Genomic DNA, 20,679 nt, shown 5'->3' on the forward strand with positions numbered 1-20,679 from the left:
ATTTTGAATTTTATTATTTAATATTTTCCCTTCAAGAACCAAAAACAGTTGAATTGACAACTGATTTAGTCTATAAGATATTCTTTGCTGCAACTTATTTCATTATAAGGGAGACATATCATTCACACTGGTATGAAAAAATGAAACAATTTTGATTCCATGTAATTACACAAGAAACAGGATAGTGGGGACGTGACATCTTCAACCCACATGGGCGGAAATCCCAGAGGGGACAGGGGGACGCGTCCCCCCTACCAAAAATAGTAGGGGGACACAACATAAAATGTCCCCCTACTATTTTGGTATTTCATGGAGAAAATACATCACTTCACAATCTAAATAATATCTTATGGACTAAATGACCTTACATTTTGGGTGAAAAACTTTTTTTCTTCTTTTTTTGTGCTTGTCAAATTTTCCAGGCCCTGGTCCCCCTACCTTTGGGGACAGATTTCCGCACATGTCAACCCACCTATTAAATATTCATGTCGACATGCATATCACCATTTTCATAAAATATTGCTAAACTTTAGAATCAAATAACTTAACTATTTGTTATCAGATTTTCATAAAATTGTATTTGATATAAATATTTTCAGCCCGGAGTAGCCCCAAAACAAGCTGCGTATCTGAATAAACATGCGTGCGCGTGTTTAGAGTTAGACCTAGTATCTGGGCATTGTAAATATTTTTTTATTATAAAAATCAAAAATGTGAGCGCGAAGCGCGAGCAGAAAATATTTGATATTCCGATCTCAAAAAGGGTGAATTTAAACACTATTTTAAAATTCTGAATTAGGGGTTCTACAAAACGTCGTTCATTTTCATTACATTTCTGTCATTTATCAACGAATATGTGAAAGACTATGTAAATGATTTGCGATTGTCGGATGTGATAATTGTGTCCATTATAACATATATAAAAAAAATACAAAGGGAACCTGATTTCGTGGGGGTGCTGCCTATGGAAAATAATACACGCAGCACCCCCAGGAAAATTTCTAGGGGTGCTTCAGCACCCCCAGCACCCCCGCTTCCCAGGTCCCTGTTAGTGTGTGGAATTTAGAGCGGAGCAATTGTCGCCGGAGCAAATGTCATGGAACCGCCGCTGTATCAGTTCTGGCGACAATTTCTCCAAATGGAAAATCTGCACGTTTAGCCGAATGTCACGTGGGAAGTGACTTTTTTTATTATTTATCTACTGCTGCTTGACGCCAAATAAGGAATACGTAAAACTGAGGATTACAGTTAGTAAAATATTTAATTAAAGCTCTTAAATCATTCTGTGGTCTCCTTTGATTTATTTTACAATGATTCACATGAAAATATACATGGATATGGATAACAAAACATAACTTAACTTAATGATTATAGTTGATGTGAGCCCCCATCATCTCATCTGGCCTGACATGCCCCACTTGGCCCTGGTGGTCGGTCCAGTTCCTGGCCTCCGCAGCTAGCGATGTCTCTTCCACTCGGCCTCGGCCTCCGCAGACTGTGTTGCCCCTCGATGAGTAACCCCCAGATCAGAGATGTGGCTTCAACGAATTAGTGGACGAGATCGAGCCCCCAATAATGACATGAGATTTGACGAATCATGTCGGTGGAGAACCGGCTGCAGCTGAGGTCGTTATCTCGTCACCGACGTAGTCCCTCAGTTCTAACTTCGACTGCCTATAGTAACATCTGTAGTCTATTCTAGCTTAGGTGGTTCTCCCTGAATTACTGAAATTAACCTCCTAATATACCCTACCGTTACTAGGACTAACTGAAAAATTTATATAAAGTAATCCAAATAATTTCAATAGCAGATGGGTGCATAAAGCAACACATTCTTATTAATAAAAGACACTTCCTGTGTATCTGTACACCTATATTCATCAATGCTAAAGCACAGTATTAACTATTTATGACACCTGTATGAAGATGCTTAGCTAGAACGAAATATTTCTAACACTTGAACAAAATATGGCATCCACCTGATCTTGTACTCTAGGGGGGGGGGGGGGGTATCAAACGTTTCCAACGCTTGCTTTTGAAACATTCAAAACATATGTACATATATACAATTGTCTATAGGCCTACCATAACCTGGACCAAGTAAATATTTTAAACACATGTTTGAACTCAATTGAAACATTATAATTATATTAAATTTCTTTCCTGACACCGAACCTAAACATAACCTCCAAAAATAAATAAACCCTTAACCTTATCTTTAAATTTTTTAAAGCAAAATATTTTTAACAATTCTAACTTTAATCCCATGCCCTCTAATATATTACAACAGGAGCATATGTCGTAACAGTCCTGCATTAGCCACCGAGAGAGATATTAAAACTAAATGCTCCAAAACGGTGTTTACGAAAGTCATTTCTTGATAACCCATTTTTTCTCAAGTACTAATCGCAAATTAATATGTAGAATAAGTAGGATTATCAATGCTTGGATCGTCGTCCGTTGCACTTTTATTTGGTAGCCCTTCTTCTGATTTCGCTTGTCCATCCTGTGCCTTGCTTGTCTTCCGGTGATAAACAAAAATCAATACAGCTCCTAAAATGATCAAAGCACCGACTCCACAGGAGACCCCAATTATGATACCGAGGTTATCCGGTTTGGTTGGATCCTTGCTAACCGGTATATACCGGATCGACAAGGAGGCTATGTTGGACAACTCCCCTACATTCCCGGCCTCGTCCCCAGCCCTAATTGCGAAGTAGTAGACAATATCTTGTCCTCTTTCAGGAAGGGTAACGGTGATGGTTTCAGTAACCCCTGATGGGTTGATGTTAGAGAGGTTCCCGTAGACGAGCTCATCCTGTGTGATCTCAACGCAATTGCTGAAGTTCGTTCTGACATAGGAGTAGTTCGTTGAATAGCGGAATTCGTAATTGAACGCTGTTTGATGTATAACAAAACGACAAAAAATAGGGTATAAGGCTTTGTATCAACGCTAAGCACAAAATTATTGGGGGTTAACATTCTGAATTTAAGGTAAAAATCATTTCACGAAATCTATTTCGAGTTTAGTGTGAGCAGAATTATAGCTTAATTGTGAATGCGCTATAATGATAAATAAAAGATTCATTTTCAAGAAGCCCAGTTAAAGGCAACAGCAAATACAATAAAAAAGTAATGGGATTTCTTTTTCAGAATGAAACATGATAGGGAAATGACAAGAAAAGTTTCCAGAAGTTAAAAAATTTCACATCTCATGCTTCAGGGGTGGCAACAGGATGATCAGATGAGGGGACATATTAAAGCAATTCATGCAGCGTCACTTTTTTTTTCTATCAGTTGAATATCAGGGGTATCAGAGAGCTATAAAATCCTAATTAGCTGAATTTAATTAACTGAAGTAAAAAAAAATGGAGAGGGGCGTCATTTGTGATAGAAGAGTGTAACGTCATATATCACCAGGACAAACCAAATTCCTATCTAATCAATTGGAAAAATGTGTTGAATGGGCGACTCTCATGCAAACGTTCAACATCAATCACATACGGTCATTTTGATGTACTGCAGATGTATACCCTTTTTAAATACATGACAGATTCTTTACCCGTTCCCTGGTCTAGGTCATCTCCTACAGCAGTCCAGTTGAGTGTCACTGAGCTGTCATCATATGAGAATGAGGTATACACCAGGTCCTGGATACGGGAAGGTGGCAGGATGTCCGTAGCGTTTGGTGTGTAGCCTTCGACTTTGAAGACACCTCCCGATGCTGTACGCATGAAGGAAGGAGCAGTTGCTGCCTCCAATTCTTCGAACTCGGCCGCCCTTTTACCTGAATGGAGGCAAATATAATACTGTTTTCCTCTAAGACCAGTATGCAATACATCATTATGTGTGGATCATCGAACGAATCAATGACGAATGTGTATTAATACATTCCATCGTTTAATGGAATATGTATAAAATCTTGGTATTATATAATAATGATGATAATAGGCTTTTATATAGCGCTTTAACAATCTACGTTCGCCCAAAGCGCTTGACAATATTATTACCCAGTCACTGGAATCTCAGCTGTTTAGGAGCCTGTTAGGTGTACACTTGCTAAACCAACCACAATGACGGTTGTTTCCAACCGGTACCCAATTAGCGCAAGGGTGAGAGTGGCAAACAGTGGATTGATGCTCTGCCAAAGGATGCTAGGCATGTAGGCCATGGTGGGATTCGAACACATGACCCTCTGATTACAAGGCAAGAGTCAGAACCGCCTCACCACTTCGCTTTCACACTGCAAATTAAATGATTCGACGGACAGAATCAAAATCCATCATTTTTCCAATGAAGTACAACTCCCTTGTTTAATATCCATATTTCAGCCGGGCCCTGGGCCCCGTTGCAGACTAAGAGTTTCCTCGCCGCGACGTATGAAGAGTTCAAGAATACAGTAAAAGTATTGAAAATGCCCATCAAAATGACGCGGCAAAGGACAGCTGGGGGCGGGGGGGGGGGGTCTTGTCGAAAATTGGTGAACAAGAACAAAACTGCTGTTTTGATTTATCAATTTTGGCTTTATCATGAGAGCATTTGACAATACATTTTCTGTATTTCTGTACCAGTTGCTTACATTTTTTTTTCAGTTTTAAAGACCCGTGTTTGTTCTCTGTCGTAAAGTGCATTTGACAATAGATTTTATCTTCGGGGAGCAAAAACACCCTATACTATTGAGGCATCTATGCCATCCTAAGCATCTTCTATGGAATCATTGATTCTGATTGGCTGTTGATTATTGTTACAATAGGACGGCAAAGTTACTTTCCATAATAGTAACGTTCATGCAACGTCGTCTAGAACATAAATTGAATTCGAAAAGGATACACTGGATTTTACTAACTTCTTGAAATGTATGGAGATTCCACGATGGAACTATATCCAAGGGCATCGATCTTGACGTTGTATCTGCCATTAGAGGTGAAGTCTAGAAAATATCCCGAATATGTACCGTCATCCTTGGATAAGTCAGATCCTAATGAATGCAAAGTGAATAAAACACAAATATAAATATTTTTTCTGTATCATCGAAGAAATGTGAGGAACAGCCACGTGCGGCTTTACGGTGGGGGCAGAGGGGTAACCGCCCCCTTGGTATTTCAATGAGTCGGGGAAAAGAGAAAATAACGACGAAAAAGAGGCCAAACACGTAAAAGAGAAGAGAGAATAACATCAAAAATGGGATATGTTGGTAACTCTTTACTGACTACGAAATTCGATTGTTCAAAACATTAATTAGCCCCTGCTTTCAAATACCCAAGATTTGAATGACCGTCCCCTTTCTGAAATTATTACATGCTAGATGTTTAAGTTGTTCTCGTCCCGATCCGACATCGGGTCGATTAATCGTTGTTCTCTCAAATCAAAATCGCTTTGTTAATGTCATCGGCTCATCACTTGTAGACATTCCCAAATGTCAGTTGCTTCGTCACACACGGCGCCTTAAAACAAAATTCAAATCTTCCGGTCTACTCACCTGCTCCGTTATCAAGTAGCTTCATTGTGGTCGTTAAGGACGAGTCCGAAATAATAGCCGTGACGTCAGCATCGAGAACGGGTAGATAGTCCTTTTGTACCAGTGCATATATAGCCACGGACGGATTCAGGGTGAAATTTACCTCCTGAATCATATAAACGGAACAAAGCAAGAGGAAAATGCAAGAGAAAAATTGATTGCGATACCCTTGAAATTCTTGAGGTTATGACGTAGATGAATAGGATGGATGAGAGCTACTCGAAATACATGGGGGACACTTAAATTATGAATGTTACAGGAATAGGTCATTGTTCTTTATGCATTTATTTTCGAGAGTATATTTTCAGAAAATGGCAGGATCGAGACATTTCGTCCAAGGCTTCGGGGTAGGTCTGAATAGGTTAAACTGTACCAATCGTAAATATAGGACTTCTGCAACTAACGCTTAACAGTATGTCTCATATGGGGAGGGGTGAAAATTGAATTACGCATTGAAGTGCACAATTGGTAATTGGAAGAAGACTAAAGTAGATATATTCATCTGTAATAGTTGTAAATCATTGGGACAGTATAAAGCTGCATTTAATCATCGTATAATAGATCAATTCCAATATAAAAATATATTTGTCTATAATTTAGAACTCTTGTTGGAATGTTCCTCATTCATGGAGTGGAGAAGATGCCTACATTGTACACTGTTAGAAAATTTATCCTTAAAATAAAAGAAGTTGCTGCAGCTCGAGAACACCTGTAATCTTACCAGATTTCGTAATCTTACAGGAAATTGGTATTTGGTGTATATGGAACCTTACACATTTCCTTTGAGAAAACATCCTTTTCCCCTTTTTAAACAGACCTGGGCCCGGTTGCAGAAAGAGTTGCGTTTAAACGCAAGCCAAAAAATCAATCGCAAGTCCCAAATGCGCGCTGTTGATTGGTTGAAAATCAAGTTGCGCATGATTTTTAGAGTTGCGATTGATTGCAACTCTTTCTGCAACGTGCCCCTGTTCTGTTAAATTGCAGAAAAAAATCCTGATTAAGAATTTACAGAATGATTTTGTTATTGCTTTCTGCAAAATCTTCTTTTTTTTTCTGTAAAATCAAGTTTTTTTTAACAGTGTATGTGAGCATGCAAGGATCCGATGACCGGGGTAATAACAATATCTAACGCGCTTTAGAGACGGCGTTCCGATGTATAAAAGCTATATAAAAGCGGATTATTATAATAATTATTATTAATTCCGTTTATACAAAATACAACATTATCAGTCTCATCTGTATAAGAACAATATTTCAGCTCATAAATTCATCTGAAATTTTTAAAAGCATTAAATTCTGTAATAATGTGTAAAATAAAGTGTACCCATATCAAAATGCTACTTAAAAAGTAACTTCTACGACGATTAAATAATTTTAGATATGTGCAAAAAAATGAAATATTTACTTACAGGTGATCCTAACAATGCTCTTACTGCGATTGGTGAATAGTATAGAGTCGTCGGTTTAGAAGTTACAGAAATGCTAGCATGATCCTCAAGTTGTATGGATTTTATGGTTAGATTCCACGAACCAGCCTTAAAGGAACAAGAACAGGAAAAAATGGAAAAGATGACTTACGCATATTGATAATGGAATGTAAAAGAATAAAAATGATAATAATGATAAGGTTGTTCATCATGATGATGAACGGTATTTGTGTAGCGTCATGTATCTGTGAAAAACATTTAAAGACTTCGACTCCCACAATATGTCACAGTCACTTTTACACAATTGCTGGAAAGAGAAAGATCGAATATGAATGAAATGAATTATTTAATTTTATAATATTAAACCACAAAGATGATAATAATAATGAAATGTTGGTCTACAAAATGTGTTAAAAGAAACGAAGAAGCAAAAACAAAGTAAAAACACTATATCACCCCCAAAGTCGGTTGACATTTTCTGATGATCTAATACGAAAGCAAAGCAAACAAATAAACGAATGGGGGGGGGTCAGGTTATCAACTCAGTGGCAAGTTTTACTAGCTTTTATATAATTTTTCGGGCGAACCTCAAGAGCCCGTTTTTTGTCTTCGTGCTGCATAAGTTGCGTAATGATATACATGTAGGCCCTATTTAAAATATATGAAGTATTGTAGCACTTAGACAAATTAGAGAAAGAAAGAATTTAAATGGAGGGGGGTCAGGTTATCAACTCAGTGACAGATTTTACTAGTCCTCGTTAGTAGAAACGTTACCTGGGCAAAAGGAATGTTTATGGAGATGAGATCATTGGCGTTATCGTGATGATAACCAGGATAATTATGGTCGATCGTAGTACCGTTTGGGCCAGTGAGTATGACATGTAACAGATTAACGCTCTGCGTCCATGCCACTGTGACGACCGTATCATTGCCGAGGCCCTCATCGATGACCACGGGTATACTGTAGATACCGGGAATGGGCTTGATGAGGAGATCGTCAACGTATATCTGGGTAAATTTTGGATAGATAGGATGATTTTTTTTTTCGCTATTATATAAGTTTAGAATGACAATAATTAAGACGTACGATGTTGCTAGTGTTTTTAAGATGTTTGAAAAGAATGTCTTTCTTTTTTTCAACTTATAACAAATTCCCTGATAAATTCGAACAAAAAAAATAAACAGATCGATGTTTTCGCTCTACCAGAAAATCGTAGTACTTTCTGTCAATTAAGACCGCTTGTTTTTTATATTATGAAATCAGATAATCAAGGGATAAGTTCAACGCCAATGTTTGTGGGATCAATGGATAAAGAAATCGAGTGGAAAATTATTTTTTCTGACTTTCTCCAATTGGGTTTACTGTACGGTCTTCTCCCTATTATCGGGATTTTTTTGCGACCAATAATCCATAATAAAGACTCTTGTTCTCGGGGTAAGACTTGACAAAAAGAGTTACGAGGGAGAAAGCGAATAGAGTATACATACAATTAATCAAATTATGTTTATCTTATGTACTTCAGTACATGAAAATCACAAACAATGGTAACTATTTTAAATATTAACGAACCTGTGTTGGGACTGTTTCCGTGCCAATGTCGGGCCTCTCTGCAATTGTTCTCTGGAACGCTTGCTGCAGACACGTTCCAGTTCCAGTATCCGAGCAGAAGCTTGATAATCCTGATGTCCTTGTGGACAGATCCTCCATTTTCGGATCGGCTGCGTTGCTTATGGTGATGGTGTCAATGATGACACCTGCTTCTTCAATTTCATCGTACGTGTCTTCGATGTACGGATATACATTCTCACCACCATCACTGAGGAGTAAGAGGTATCCACCCTCTGCATAAGATCCAAGTACCTGGTAAAAGAAATCAGAATTCGAATAGTAACGATTATGCAATATTAACGCGCAATCAGGAATATTTAAAAAATCCAGCCCTCCAACACACACTGCACAACAATAAATTCAAGATACTTTCACAAACAAAACTGATTAAACAACGAATTGCCACCTTCTTGTATTCCCATCACAATGATCTCTTGATAACTTTTATAAGCATAAATCTGAAAAGGTGTCATACAAAAATAAATCACTAACTAGTTGTCTAATATGACAAGGTAATGATGTTTTCAATCCAAATTGTAAGTAACACTTTTCCTGGGCGTAAATCCTGGGGGTGAGGGGATAATTCCCCCCCCCCCCCATTTCTAAGACAGAAATTATTTTTTCCCTTTAATCATCATCAAATGATTAGTCTATTCTTAATGAGTGGATTCATATTTAATTCGTGAAAGTGCTTAAATGGGTCAAATTTTGCATCAAAAAGTGACAAATTTCTCGCGCTCAATCTTATATGAACGTCGCCATAACGAATCCCGACGTTTGGCTTGAGTGTAAACGTCATATCCACTGCATCCTTAGAGTATGGTTATGATCCGTCCATGTATGAATCCAATGAATTTTAAACATGGTTGTAACTTTGATCAATCAAAACCAATTAAAACATCCTTCAAATACACTGGAATGAGTTTGGAGGGGGGATGTCATATCCATCGGATAATTTTGTACAAAATATATACAACTACATACATGTACCCATACTTCAAGTTTAGTGTACGATGAGTTACCGATGACGTAGATCATCAATGCCGTCAATGAAACATTGAGGACAGTAATATATATCTCACATCATTTATCTTTACAATTTTATCTATTCTTATATGAGACTTATAAAGCGCATTAACACAACAGTGTAATAATCATTTCAAATGTTAATTTTGCCCTTTACCAAATATTAACTATTGCCTTATACTGTTATACCAAAAGTAAATCGGGCTCACACTATGCAATCCGATGCGACGCGATTTTTCAAGAAATCGCATTTTGCATTAAATATAAAAGTTCTAAGAAGTAAAATTATTTTACATAAAGTTTGGCATGATGTTAGGAATACTGAAATCTTTTTTTTTTTTGCTTTGCGGCAAGCCCTGTGGTCATTGTAAAGTCCAAATCGGCTTCAAGTCGAAGCCGATGATGACGTCATTACGATTTGGAATTGAATTTGTTTTATTCATTCAGGGATGCTCGAACTAGACTGAACTCTTATTCGTAATATTTTATTAATTTGAATGTCCATATCAAATGTTATCACAATTTCTTTGAAATTCGGATCTCAACGAATCGCAAAGTGTGAGTCGGGCTTCATATACACATATCCATTGATGTGGGGGTGCCCAAAGAATTTTGAATTTCAGCTTAATATATTGCTATCAGCCCCCCCCCCCCCACTGCTCGTTTCACAGTAACCATGGTAATATGTGAATAATAAGGACCGTACCTCAATGCCTTCTAATATCCCGCATCCAATGCAGGTGCTACCAGTTGTTCCTGTAGGTAATTTGTTGACGAGTCCTTCTCGCGAAGCCGTATCGGTGATATCCGTAAGAGAGGCTCTTACTGACGCAAAAGTTGAGAAACTAACGATTCCGAGTTTGCTGTTTTCCGGAATTATATTCATAATGTAATGAATAGATGATTGAATCATTCGAGCAAATCGATTCCCCTAAACCATAAATGAGATTGCAGAATGGTGTAACAAAGTGTTAATTGTAAATGGACGGGACAGCGGATGAAGATAAATTGAAAATAAAGTTGTTTTTAGTTTAAAAAAAATACAGGCTCGCATTCTGAAGTCCAGTTTTGCTTAGGCCATGGTCTACATGGTCTAAGTCTGGGCTAAAATTATGGGAAGCTATGAGTGTCAAGAATTTGTTTACACCCTGATGCTTCTTGTGTTTACTTGGACCCTTCTAATGCAGTGCCAAATGTGATGATAAATTGATCACTTAATTCTAAATTTTGATGCCACATATGGCTTTCCATAGTTAAACCACAATTTTATATCAGAGTTCAAATAAAACCTGAGTTCAGAATTAGAGCCACAAACACATACAGATACACAACTAGTAGCATGATAAGATCACTTGAGGAATCGAAGGTGAAAACAATGGGAACCTGAAGAGTAGTATTACCTGAAAAGATGGTGCCAGTAACATCATTTGTTCATTATCTTTGTGCTACAGAAAAGTTGTTTTAATGATATTAAACTTTTAAGGGGAAGAATAATCAGAGGGACGGACACAAAAAAGCAACTTACTGCCATACTACCACTGATGTCAAGCACAAGGACGACACTTCTGACCAAAGAGACCTGAAGGACCTCAAACTTGGGTGTGGTGTTAGATATTAATGATTCACCATCCCGGAAGTCTGTTGTTCTGTCTAGCATGACCTTCCATGCACTGTCGCCACCGCAATTGATGTTCATGATGTTTACAGCTAGCGGATTGTGTACGCTATCCGGGAGAGAATCCTCCTCACAGAACTCCTCGACCTGGATGAGGGGGAACAACGGGAGGGAAACAGGGAATAATGATATGGATGATGCCCAACCCTTCGGGCAAGAAACATGTCATGTAATTTATTTCAAAGCGAATTGATATGGTTAATACTTAGAAGATGCTATTCAAGTGATTCACACAACCGACGAAGCTGAAATATATACTTTCTTACGTTGAGAAGTTAAAAACCGCTTCCTTTATTATTTTTTAATGGCAGTAAAGACAATTCATTTTATATCTCACCCATCACTAGTGACATAATTAACATAAACATGAAGTAAACAAATATTTTTATTATTTTTGACCGTTTTCAAATTGAAAATTTCTTGGTTGAAAAACGAAATGAAAAATAAAGAATTCCAGACTTCGGATTGTATAATGATTCCATGCTTCATAGGACAAAACCTACCGAATGTATGTGAGCACCTCTCGGTGCAAACAACAACGATGCTGTAGCTGTCTGTCTTTGAGTCTCGGGAACGAAGCGGCAGTCGGGATGATAACCAGAATTAGCATTGCTAGGGCTGCTCTGACAAGGCTTGCGGTCTGGCATCTCAAGGTTTCCCTTGATCTTGAGCGAGCAACGGGTTCCTTCTGTGCCACTGTTTGGCGAATCGTAGACAGGAGCACCTCCCCCTTTGCCGTCATAGTGTTCCTTGAACAACCCCCATCGGTAGTATCCCCAGGTACGGACAAGGACGCGATCTGTTTCCACAAGTTTAACCCGAAATAAAAGATGCTGACTTTAAAATCTAGTAAAAAAAAATGTGGTTCGACCTATAGCACATTTAAAATTTTTAAAAATGTCAAAATATGAAAGCACCTTTCAATTTGATATTATAAAAATCAATATTTTTTTTATTTACCAAGACAGCCACTTCAGTTAGAAAACTGCTCTATTACCTTCTCCAATTTATGTAAATAAAAAGGGAATTTATTTTGTAAATGGTGTAAATGCATACATTAAAGACGAAATCAAATATCTGACTCAACAATAACTCATTACAAGCATCGTAAATTAGTTTAAATGATTGTTCTAATAATAATATTATTTATGAGAGACCCATCTTGGGGACGTTTCAATAACATTTTCAGTCCAACAAATAATCAGAGCTGACAATTTTCCATAAATTTGATTGGCTGAGAAGCACTGTTACTATGGTAACTGTCGGATGAAACGTCCAACAAGTCCTTTCATGAATTGCTCTCCATTTCGCTGTTGCCTTATAACTCCTATTACGTTTTTGACACGCGATGTACTGTTTTGTCTAAATATACCCGAACGTGAGATTGGGTTATGATATAGGGTGCACCAAGACCAGAAAGGTGCAATGAGTGTGTAAAAGGTGAGATGGGTGTCAGTAGGTGTGCGTATATGGTTAGATGTGCGAGTGTGTATAGATGGAATGGTGTTTGTTTAGGTGTGCAAGTGTGTATAGGTGGAATGGATATGTGAGGGTGTGTGTAGCTAGATGTACGAGTGTGTATAGGTGGAATGGTGTTACACTGGTGTACGTGAGGGCGGGTGTGCGAGTGTGTATAAGTGGGATGGTGTTAGTTGGTGTACATGGGATTAGGTGTGCGATTGTGTTTGGGTGGGATGTATATTAGTTGGTGAGGGTGTGGTTGTGTGTGTGTGTTTAGGTGTGCGAATGTGTATATGTGGAATGGTGTGAGTTGGTGTACATGTGATTAGGTGTGCGAGTGGATGAAGGTGGGCTGGATATTATTTGGTGCATGTGTGTGTGGTAAGCTGTGCGAGTGTGTAAGGTTGCGATGGTGTTAGTCATCAGCGTATCTGAGGGGGCAAGGGAAGAGCCCCCCCCAAAAAAAAAATTATATATATATATATATATATATATAAACAGTATACGGGGGGGGGGTCTTCCGGTCCCCCTTTTACAGGGGTCCAATAATCAAAATATAATGTATACAAATAAGTTCATTGTATGTTCGAACTACGCAAGGAATAAGGTCAAAGGCGTTAGATTATGGAACAGGTGTAACAATATCGCCTTCCCCCATCTTCTTATACCGGAAGGGAGTTAAGATTCTGCGATTACTCCTAGTGCCTTCAAGCCTTTCCATTTCTCTGTTCTTATCTGTAGTTCAGTGAAGTATGATCAGAAAGAGCAGGGTACAGAGAAAATCAGATGACTGGATTACAACAAGGGAAACGAAGTCGATTGATTCTGAGTGGATAAAGGGATCACAGTGCATGAAGAAGAGTAAACAAGTATGACTACCCTGCCCCTTCAATATAATAGTGATGACAATACTAATAACAATGATACTACTAATAATAACAAAAACAATGATAATAATACTAGTAATAATTATTAAATGATATCATTATCAATTATAGAAATAAACATATTAATAGCAATATACTTTTTAAAATAGTAATAAATATGTAAATAAATGAATAAGAATAGAAATGAAACGAAATAAAAAAACAAACATGAAGGAACCAATACAGTACCGACGTGTTGACGTCACAAAAAAACTTTATTTTGCATTTCAGCGTTTTTATACCACACCTAGGAAGGGCGTAATAGCAAACACACAATACCAAAATTTCGTGGGAATCGGTCCATGGGGGCCTTGCATAATGATCCCATGAAAGATAATCAGCCCCATTGCAGTCAATGTATTATTTTCCTGGTTCCTAACATTTAGAACCAGGCCAATCATGCTCAACCGAAAAATGGTATCAAAATGTTAAAATACACCCAAAAATGATGACGTCACGCTTCGACACTCTATATGATACTGCTATTGACGTTGAAATCACACTTTTTCTGTTATCCCTACCTGTGTTGCCAAACTTGTCTTCTCTATACTCTTCATCAATGATGTACTTCGATGTCATATGCATCAGGCTCCCTTCCTTCCCGCAACCTGCTAGGTTATCCACGAATGGCTCGTCATCCTCAAACTCGTGGACGATGATGTTGGCGGACTGTAGGGTCTCAGTTCTTGCGGACTGGTACTGGGACTGGATGGACCAGGTGTTTGGAACGAGGATCTTGATGTGTTCCCAGTAGACGTGCTGCTTACTGGCCTGGTAGAGACGCTGGGATGCAGATGTAAACATAGTCTGGGATAAGGGGGAAGGGTTGGTGACGTGAATAAAGAGTGAATATTTGGAAGAACAGTTTAAGATATAGTGATAATGATGATTGCGGTGATGGTGATAATTGGTGACGATGATGAGGAGGAGGCTGTTGTTGATAAATTGATGATTATTGTGGTGGTGATTGATGATAATGGATTATGATGTCGTCTATGTAGATGTTGAATAAATGGGTAAATCGATCCACTTATATATATATATAGCACGTCCCCTCCAAAAAAGGCCCTCTGACATAGGGCTGAATTAATTCTAAAATGTGGTAGTATTTTCAAATAAATGCTCATGAGTAGAAAGCCCATTTCATGATCTAATTGCTATGAAATTCGCTATTTCAGAAATTATTATTATAAAGGTGTATGAATGTACCTACATGTGTTATATAACTATAATATACTCATATTGGCCTATTTTTCATCGGCATTATTCCATCGTATACTTCACTCAAGAAATCGACAAGAGTGAACATGTCATAAAAAACAAATATTGACATTAATCATGGTGATTTATTACTATGACCTTCGCTCTCGCCAATTAAATATCATTGAATAAACATGAACCGGATTTAAACTGAAAGACACTGAATTTAAGTCACGAAATTACCATTCTAGAAACATTGTGAAATCAACTTGATAACGTTTGAGGAATTTTATTTTTCCAGAAGAAAAAATATTTTATCGATATACGTCGGAGCAATATGACCATAAAAATGTGAATGAAAAAAAAGAAATGTAAAAGTTGACGACCTAGTTATAACGTTGAGTATAATCACTACTTTTTTTCTACCAAGAACCGAGCCAAAATATCGTTGGTGATCGAGAACCCTGTAATCTTGTCGAACTGTTTTAACAAAATCTTGTCATTTCCACATAAACTGTGTCAATCTCTGACTACAATATAACTAGTAAGTTATTAAATGTGATAATATTTAATATGAGCATTCTTCCCTTATCTTCGTTATCAGAAACATGAATCCTCACACGTATATGCTCAGCCTGACGTGTTTTCTCTTTTCAAGTTGACTTTGAATCTTAGATCCTCTAGATCTTACATCAAGTGTTAGCTTTTGTATCATTATCCCATTACTCATGTACGATATGTACGTTTATAGTTGTCAAATTACAGAGCACATATTTATTGTAGAGTTGCCGAGCACCAGTATCCAGTTCTACAAGACCAGTTTTACAAGACACAAAACCCAAATATCCAGTTCTACAAGACCCGTTCTACAAAACACAAAACCAAAAATATCCGGCGAAGATGAAACTTTTATCAACTAGAGGAGTATTTGGTCTAGAATTTTATTACATGTTTATATTAATTTCAGCAATTTTCCATAAACGAATTTACAGAGATAAAGATACAATACACAGAGTATGTAAAAAAATGTTTGATTTGTATCAAAGATATATTTGAGGAAAAAAAAACAGTTTCAAATTACACGCAAAACAATGAACAAATTTGTATTTTCTACGATATATCGATTAAAGAAGCGTGTAGGTGTTGCCACTATGAGCTTACTCTGACCTCTGACTGCGTGACAACCATTGTTGTGTTGAATGCATTTTATGCAACAGACCTCAGTAATTGTTGTAATAGCAGACGAAGTTGTAGAATTGTCGTCCGGTAGTAGGTCCTAGTTGTTGATAGTTGCAGTAGGAGAGGTAGTTGTAGCTTCAATCATGGCAGTAGTGGTAGGAGTATTGGTAGTAGGGGTGGTAGGAGTAGGTATCGGACTAGTGGCTAGACACTGATTTTGTGCTGTTGGCGCTATCTGTTGTGATGGTGGTGGTAATATTTTATTTTTATTTTATTTTTATTTTTTTCCTTTTCAAGATAAAAAATAGCCTTGCGAACATGGCAAGGTTGAAAATCGCAAAATATAATATGTGCTTTGAAAATAATTAAATAGCCTTTTCTTATTCTATTTCATCTGCAAAAAAATTGTAAGTTAAAAAAAGAAAAAAATATCCTATTTTTTCTATTTCATTTGTAAAAATATGGTTTAATAATAGTCCCCTTTAACGGAATATATTAAAAGAAAAAAAGAGATAGAAAATAGAAAGAAATATTTTTCTCGCAACAAAAAAAAAAGTAACAAAATGTTCAAACTAGAAAGTTTCACTTAGAATAGCATGTTTCGATTCAAGTTATATGGTAATATCGAACCATATACTTTTCATGTGGAAAAAAAAACATAAATAAGTTAATTATATTATAGCTATTTTTCTTTTATTATTATTATTATTATTATTATTATTACTTATTATTTGTACTGCGCTTTTCCCATTAGGCCCAAAGCGCTTACAATGAATTAATTAAATGTAATATTTTAAAAACTACAAAGTACGAAAGAGATGAGTTTTTAATGACTTTTTGAAAATTGCTAATGTTGGAGACTGTCTAATTATTAGTGGCAGGTCGTTCCAGGATTTTGAAGCCGACACTGTAAAAGTTCTGTCACCAGCTAATGTACGAGTTAATGAATATGTGAGGCGAAGGTGATCACTGGTCGACCTAAGTGCTCTAGCTGGTGTATATAGATTCAAGCAGTTACTTAAATACTGTGGAGCCTGTTTATTCAGTGTTTTGTAGACAATCAAGAGTAATTTGAACGTAATTCTCTGTTTAAAAGGAAGCCAGTGAAGAGAATTAAAGAGTGGTTGGGAAGGATGATCTCGGGAAACCTGTAAAATTAATCGTGCTGCCCAATTTTGTAGTCGTTGAATACGAATTAATTGATTAGAGGGAATTGTAGAAAGGAGCCCATTGCAATAATCAATACGAGACAGAACCAATGAACGAACAGCATTGTGACAGGCATACTGGTCAATGAACCTTCTGATTCTAGAAATGTTCCTTAAATAAAAAGTGACTGTGCTACAGATATGAGAGATATGGTACGACATTGACATGCGGGAATCAAATATGACACCAAGGTTTCTTATTTTTTCTGATGGTCTAAAGAGTGTACCATCAACATCAAGTTGAACATTATCCTCAATCGAGCTCTTATAATCACAATAACATATACATATGTATACAATTAAAACTGAAACAATGCAATCATTTCTAATACCAGTTGAATCCAGTTAAAAATCCAACTGGTTTCAACTGGTTTTTTTTATCTGGGCAATTTATAGGCCTAGCCTATATAGAATTGCACTCTTTACTCTATGTTCATTAATCAGTAATCAATAAATAATCACGTCATAAACTGACCAACCATGCATAGGCCTATAAACTGTAAGTTTCCTCGTCGTTGATTGGTAAATAAACGTCATAAACACATCTTAATGTGGTCATATAAAAATGCAAAATTACTTGTCGTAGATTGGTCAATAAATGACGTCGTAAACACGTCATAATCTGGTCATATAAGAAAGCAAATTTATTTGTCGTAGATTGGTCAGTAAATGACGTCGTAATCACGTCAAACAAAAATGCAAAATAAAATTACCATTCTAAGTCGTCAAAATGACGTCGTAAGGACGTCGTACATACGACGTACAACGAGTATTACCAGTTTACAACCAGTTTATGACGTCATTACGAACGTGTATGCCATCAGGGTAGTGATTATGGTGTCGTAGGGTAGGAGCAGTAGCGGATCCATTATTAAAAAAAAATCTCCTGCGATTTTTCTTTTTTTATAAACAAAAACAGATTCTCTGCTCCTATCATGCCCATAGACCAGAAACAGTAAATTTAGTACTGTTTGATGTATAGACGAAGCAGTAGAGGTATGGACGTAGAAAAGTGGTAAAAGTAGCAACAGTATCTCTGTTATTGCTGCTGCTGCTGCTGTTGCTGGTGGTGATGGTGTCATAATTTGGTGTGGCAGCATCAAGCTTCAATTTAGTAGCAGATTTTCGCCTTTACATTTTTAGTAGTTATACCAAAATAAGCTAATAATGTAAGGTTCTTACTTTGAGATTTTCGATGATGGTCGGATTCTCTTCCACTTGAGGATCGATTGCGATGAGAAGATTCGAATAGCCCCCGTCTTTCAGGTTGATGGTATTCTTCTGTCCTGAAGCGACGCCTGCCAGAAATACTTCCAAAAGTAGAAGCAGTGACATCCCGTATTTATACTTCATCTTTCTCTTTTTTTTTCTTCCTTTTTTTTGATAATACACTATATTACCTGAAGAGCATATTTGAGCTGTCGATTGCTTTGGTATATCGCTTAGTTGGCTGTGCACGTAATTATAATATGCTGCCGAAATGAAATGTGCTTTAAAGAGCTCTGCAAAGGATCGCCATATCATGCACGATCAAACGATAGCATACTGTGAGGCTGTGAGCAAAGTTTATTGCATGCTCCATCTTAAAGCATTTGATTTGTGGAACATTCTGATAACAGTGATGACGCAGTGGCGAAGTATACTTTGACGTAAATTATTTTTGATATGAGTTAAAGAGGGAAATCCCAGTTCTTATTGCGTGAAAAGAGGCGACAAAAAGTCGAAGAAACCAAGTTCCCATTGTTCCCAATTACAGATGCGGATTTCTTTGTCCCAATTTTAAGGGTACGCGCTGTGTTAGAGTAAATACTAGGAAAATCTATACTAAACGATGTAAAGTCTTATTGATATAATATCAATTATGTGCACTTCAAATATTGGGACAATATATAACCCATAACCATTTTGTTGTCTCCGCAGTAGTTACTGTCCTATCATAGGAGAAACAGAATATGACATGATTTGGGGGTTTACCCACCCTTTATTTTGGGGAAGTTACATTATTAAAGTTTATTTGTGCTTTCTTTGTATGTTTTTTTTTATGTATATGTATTCTGCTATCGTATTCTGCAACTGGGAAAACCCCTTTCGAGCTCCTTGTTGCATTTTGATTTTTCAAATTCATATACCTGTTCACTATATTATTGATTCAATTATTATGCTTTATTGTTTGAATGCATAGATTTTGTATTCTTTTTACCGTGAGAAAAAAAAATCAATCATTCAATCAATCAATCAAATTTACCTTGTCTCGAGACACCCAAAATAACAATATATAATAATAATAATAATAATAATAATAATAATAATAATGATAACAGTGATATAAGAATAATAATAATTATTATTATTATGATAACAATAGTAATAATAATATAGGATTTGTATGGCGCACATACAAGGCACTCCTATAAAGTATTACCCCGGCTAAGTTAGTCTACCGATTCCGGTGCTCACAGCTTTTTGAGGAATTACTTCCTGCCGGTACCAATTACCCCACCTGGGTTGAGTGCAGCACAATGCGGGTAAATTTCTTGCTGAAAGAAAACACGCCATGGCTGGGAATCGAACCCACGAGCCTCAGATTGAAAGACGAGAGTCGTAACCTCATGACATTTTGTTCTTACCACATATCAATATAAGCTATTTTGTTCTAACCATATATCAATATAAACCATTAAATTGTCAATTAACTCTGCAATCTCCAGTTTACCGTTTCACAAGTTAATTTTAAATAGAAATGTAACCTCAACTTCACCTTTATTATTAAATCGTTATTAATACTATTTTCTTTTCTTTTTTGCCATCATTTATTACCTCTCAAAATCTATCAACTGTGAAGATCCTGTATTGATCAATCATCCACTTTATACTAAAAATAATCAATTGTAAATATCCAACATCAACATCAGTCAAGGACTGAGAATAAATATATATATATATATATATATATCGGAGATTATCGCAACAAAAAGTATCTAAATTGGTAAACCATCTGCCCATCGGATACATACACATACATACATACACACATACATACATACATACGTACATACATACATGCATACATTATAGCATCAGCGTTCATTGTTCTATCAAACATGTCTGCTTCAGTTCAACATAAAACAATCACACGTGTATACGTCACCATAGTCGACGTATATTTTGCGAACTTGGATCGGGTTACTCTCGGCGTCCTTCGGCGACCTTCGACTACTCTCGGCGTCAGTGACCATAACTTGTCGGTGAATTACGTCCCACCTGGGTATCATCTATAAGTTGAAATAAACCGATAACCTTCTTCTAAAACAATATTCACTTTCCCTTGTAAATACCAATATGCAAAACGATACAAATCAAAATTCAAACCGGGAATTCAAACTTGTCTGACTTTCTATCACGATAACAAACTTACATTCAATTCATCTAACTGTTCAATCAAATGTAACT

General features: G+C 36.8%; 1 protein-coding gene across 1 annotated transcript; it reads right to left on the reverse strand.

Moving 5' to 3' along the window:
- Nucleotides 1-402: 402 nt before the first annotated feature.
- On the reverse strand, nucleotides 403-19,025 carry LOC129259364 (calcium-activated chloride channel regulator 1-like). The gene is made up of 12 exons (XM_064098632.1): nucleotides 18,412-19,025; nucleotides 14,164-14,449; nucleotides 11,759-12,054; nucleotides 11,106-11,342; nucleotides 10,287-10,511; nucleotides 8,516-8,806; nucleotides 7,720-7,953; nucleotides 6,928-7,053; nucleotides 5,480-5,624; nucleotides 4,847-4,978; nucleotides 3,563-3,787; nucleotides 403-2,898 (listed from the first exon to the last, which is right to left on the reverse strand). The coding sequence occupies exons 1-12, from the start codon at nucleotides 18,751-18,753 to the stop codon at nucleotides 2,414-2,416; spliced, it is 3,024 nt and encodes a 1,007-aa protein (XP_063954702.1). The 5' UTR covers nucleotides 18,754-19,025; the 3' UTR covers nucleotides 403-2,413.
- Nucleotides 19,026-20,679: the final 1,654 nt, after the last annotated feature.

This window comes from Lytechinus pictus, chromosome 4, assembly GCF_037042905.1.
Source record: "Lytechinus pictus isolate F3 Inbred chromosome 4, Lp3.0, whole genome shotgun sequence".
Taxonomy (NCBI): domain Eukaryota; kingdom Metazoa; phylum Echinodermata; class Echinoidea; order Temnopleuroida; family Toxopneustidae; genus Lytechinus; species Lytechinus pictus.